This window comes from Marmota monax, unplaced genomic scaffold (assembly GCF_021218885.2).
Source record: "Marmota monax isolate L192 unplaced genomic scaffold, Marmota_monax_Labrador192_F-V1.1 WCK01_AAM20220418_F8-fsc00021, whole genome shotgun sequence".
Lineage (NCBI taxonomy): Eukaryota > Metazoa > Chordata > Mammalia > Rodentia > Sciuridae > Marmota > Marmota monax.
Window position 1 is genome coordinate 24,056,115 of NW_026695228.1, and position 2,897 is coordinate 24,059,011.

General features: G+C 45.6%; 1 protein-coding gene across 1 annotated transcript; it reads right to left on the bottom strand.

Annotated features, from left to right (window-relative positions):
* On the bottom strand, window positions 1-930 carry LOC124087915 (olfactory receptor 7A40-like). The gene has a single exon (XM_046437099.1). It carries the CDS (start codon window positions 928-930, stop codon window positions 1-3), a length of 930 nt encoding a protein of 309 aa, XP_046293055.1.
* Window positions 931-2,897: the final 1,967 nt, after the last annotated feature.

The window sequence follows — 2,897 nt, forward strand, 5'->3', positions numbered from 1 at the left end:
CTAGAGCTTCACTTGGAAGAATCTCCTCAGGGCTCCCGAGATGTCCTTGTTCCTCAGACTGTAGATGAAGGGGTTCAGCATGGGGGTGACCACACTGTACATCACCGAGGCTCTTGCCGTGGATTGTGAGTTCTGGGTAATGGAAGAGCTGAGGTACACCCCCAGGAGTGTAGAGTAGAACAGGGAGACCACAGAGAGGTGAGAAGCACAGGTGGAGAAGGCTTTGTACTTGCCCTGAGCTGATGAGATTGCACGGATGGAGGACACAATTTTGGAGTAGGAGTACAGGATACCAGCAATGGGGCCACCAGCCAGAAACACCACTGAAAAATACATCACCATGACATTGGGGGAGGTGTCAGAACAAGCCAGTAGAACCACTTGATTAAGTTCACATATAAAGTGTGGAATTTCCAGTTCCATGCAGAAGGACAGTTGCAAAACCATTAAGCTGTGTAACAAGGAATGCAGGGCACTCACAATGCTGGACATCAGAACCATCAACATGCAGAACCTGGGATTCATGATGACCATGTAGTGCAAGGGGTGACAGATGGCCATATACCGGTCATAGGCCATCACAGCCAGGAGGAAGTTATCCAAAACCCCAAAGAGCATGAAAAAGTATATCTGGGTGATGCAGCCTGCATAGGTAATGGCCTTGCTCTGTGACTGGATGTTCACCAGCATCTTGGGGATGGTGGTGGAGGTGAAGCAGATGTCCACAAAGGACAGGTTGGAGAGGAAGAAGTACATGGGTGTGTGCAGGTGGGAGTCTGAGATGGTGGCCAGGATGATGAGCAGGTTCCCCAGCACAGTGACCAGGTACATGGACAGAAACAGCCCAAAGAGGAAAGGTTGCAATGTGGGGTCCTCTGAAATTCCCAGGAGGAGAAATTTTGAAACATGTGAGGTATTCTCTGCCTCCATGAACTTGATGTGACTAACAGAGAAAGAGAGAGATTATGTAATATTCACCTGTAAGAATCATATCGAATCTTTAATAGTATACAGACTAATTTGTCTGTTTTCGGATTCAGTTCCCCTTTAAGGGAAGCCTTTCCTTCTCTGGTTTGGAGTTCCTGTCTCCCTCTCAGACTTTCCTCACGAGGTCTTGTACACAAATCACTAAAGACTAACTCTTTCTTGTATTTGAGGAATCTCAAGTAGTGATGAGCGGTCCAGGCACTGTCTAGACTCTGATGGGTCACTCCCAAGAAACTGAATATCCCTTGAATCTAATGAGGGAGAACTCACAGACGAAGGTAAAGCTGATGCTTGCAGGCAGAGCAATAATCCTTCCACATACAGATGGTGACAGACACACCGTAGCTCTTGAGGAGAAAGGGCACCGGGAGTGTCATTTCCTTCTGGGTGTTCAGACAAGATCAGCCAATTGGTGACACATAGTGTGAGCCCTCCAGGAAGACAGGGAGAGAGCCACAGAGTCACCTGCAGACATGTGTGTCTGTGGAATGGTGGGTGGCCTGTGCAAAGAGCCTGAGGAAGGGGCTTGTTTCAAATGTTCAAGTTCAACCAGGAAACCAGAGTGGCAGGAGGATGAGCAAGAGGGCAAGGGACGTGAGCTGGTGTCCCAGGGTGACAAGGCACAGATTCCCCTTGAGGAGCCTCCTTTGCTGATGCATGAAGGCATAAGGAATTCCCCTGTCCAGATGTTGTGTTTCATTAAGCTGCATGCCAAGGTGCTCTCTGTGAGTTTGAAGGCACCCCCCATTTATTTCTCTTGGTGGCTTTATGTTCTGGTTTCTTTATGATGTGCTATCTTTTGGAATACATTTGACCTGGATCCCATTTCTCTGAAATCTGCTCTAACCCCTAAAGTCAAATTTGAGCACACACCCACACACACAACACACACACACACACACACACACAACACACACACAACTCTTGAAAACAGCAATCCATCACCTCTGGGAGTTGTCTTAATACTGTGATCTTCTCACCTCCGATCACACTATTTTAAAGGAATGAATAAAAGAGAAACTGTCAATATTGAATAATTTTTCCCTAAAGCAATGTATGAATAGCACACGAAATCCCAGGTTGAAAATCTCCCCCACACATTTATCCTCAGGTCTCCATTCAGCAAGGAAATTTTCCATCCAGTATTGAAAGAAATATAAACAATCTTCTCAATAAGAAGGAGGGCAGTGGTGGGAGACTCAGAGGGGGAAAATGCTCTGCTAAGCTTAGGTGTCCCTGGAAGACTGTAAAAAAGAAAAAAAAATCCTTGTTTCTGGCTGCAATCCAACTCCTCGATGAAGATCAGCAGAAACAATAGAATATTGAAACCAGATTTCTCAATCAACAAAGTCAATACAAAGAGTGAATATTTATAGAGAGAAAAATAAATATGAAGGAAGAGTCAACCAAAAAGCAGATATACAAAGGACAGAACAATTATGGCAATTTATATGAAATATTAGTGGAGATGTGTTCCTGCACCATTCACAGCTGATCTGAGTCACTGGTGTTTTGCACTTTGAATGGATACATAAAAATGGCACCTATTTATACAGTTCAAGGTGACATTTCAACAGATACATACATTGGGCTATGATCAAATCAGGGTGACTTCTGTAGCCACCATGTCCACCAGTTTTCACTGTGATGAGAACATTCAAATGTTCTCTTGGGGTATTTAAAGATCACAGGCTTGTGGACTCTGCTCATCCTCCTGGACAAGGGCCCAGCAGAACTCACTGCTCCTGCCTACCTGTGACTGCAGCCCCTGGTCCACCTCCCCCATCCCTCCTGCCCTCAGTCCCTGGTACCACTTTCTGTCCACTACTCAGGTGAGATCAGCTTTTATAGAGCATACAGTGGAAACCAATTGGCATTTTATTTCCTGTGTAACAAGCCAGATGTGAAGG

Coding starts and splice junctions, on each gene's coding strand:
- LOC124087915 (XM_046437099.1), bottom strand. CDS start 930: ATGGAGGCAGAGAATACCTCACATGTTTCAAAATTTCTCCTCCTGGGA.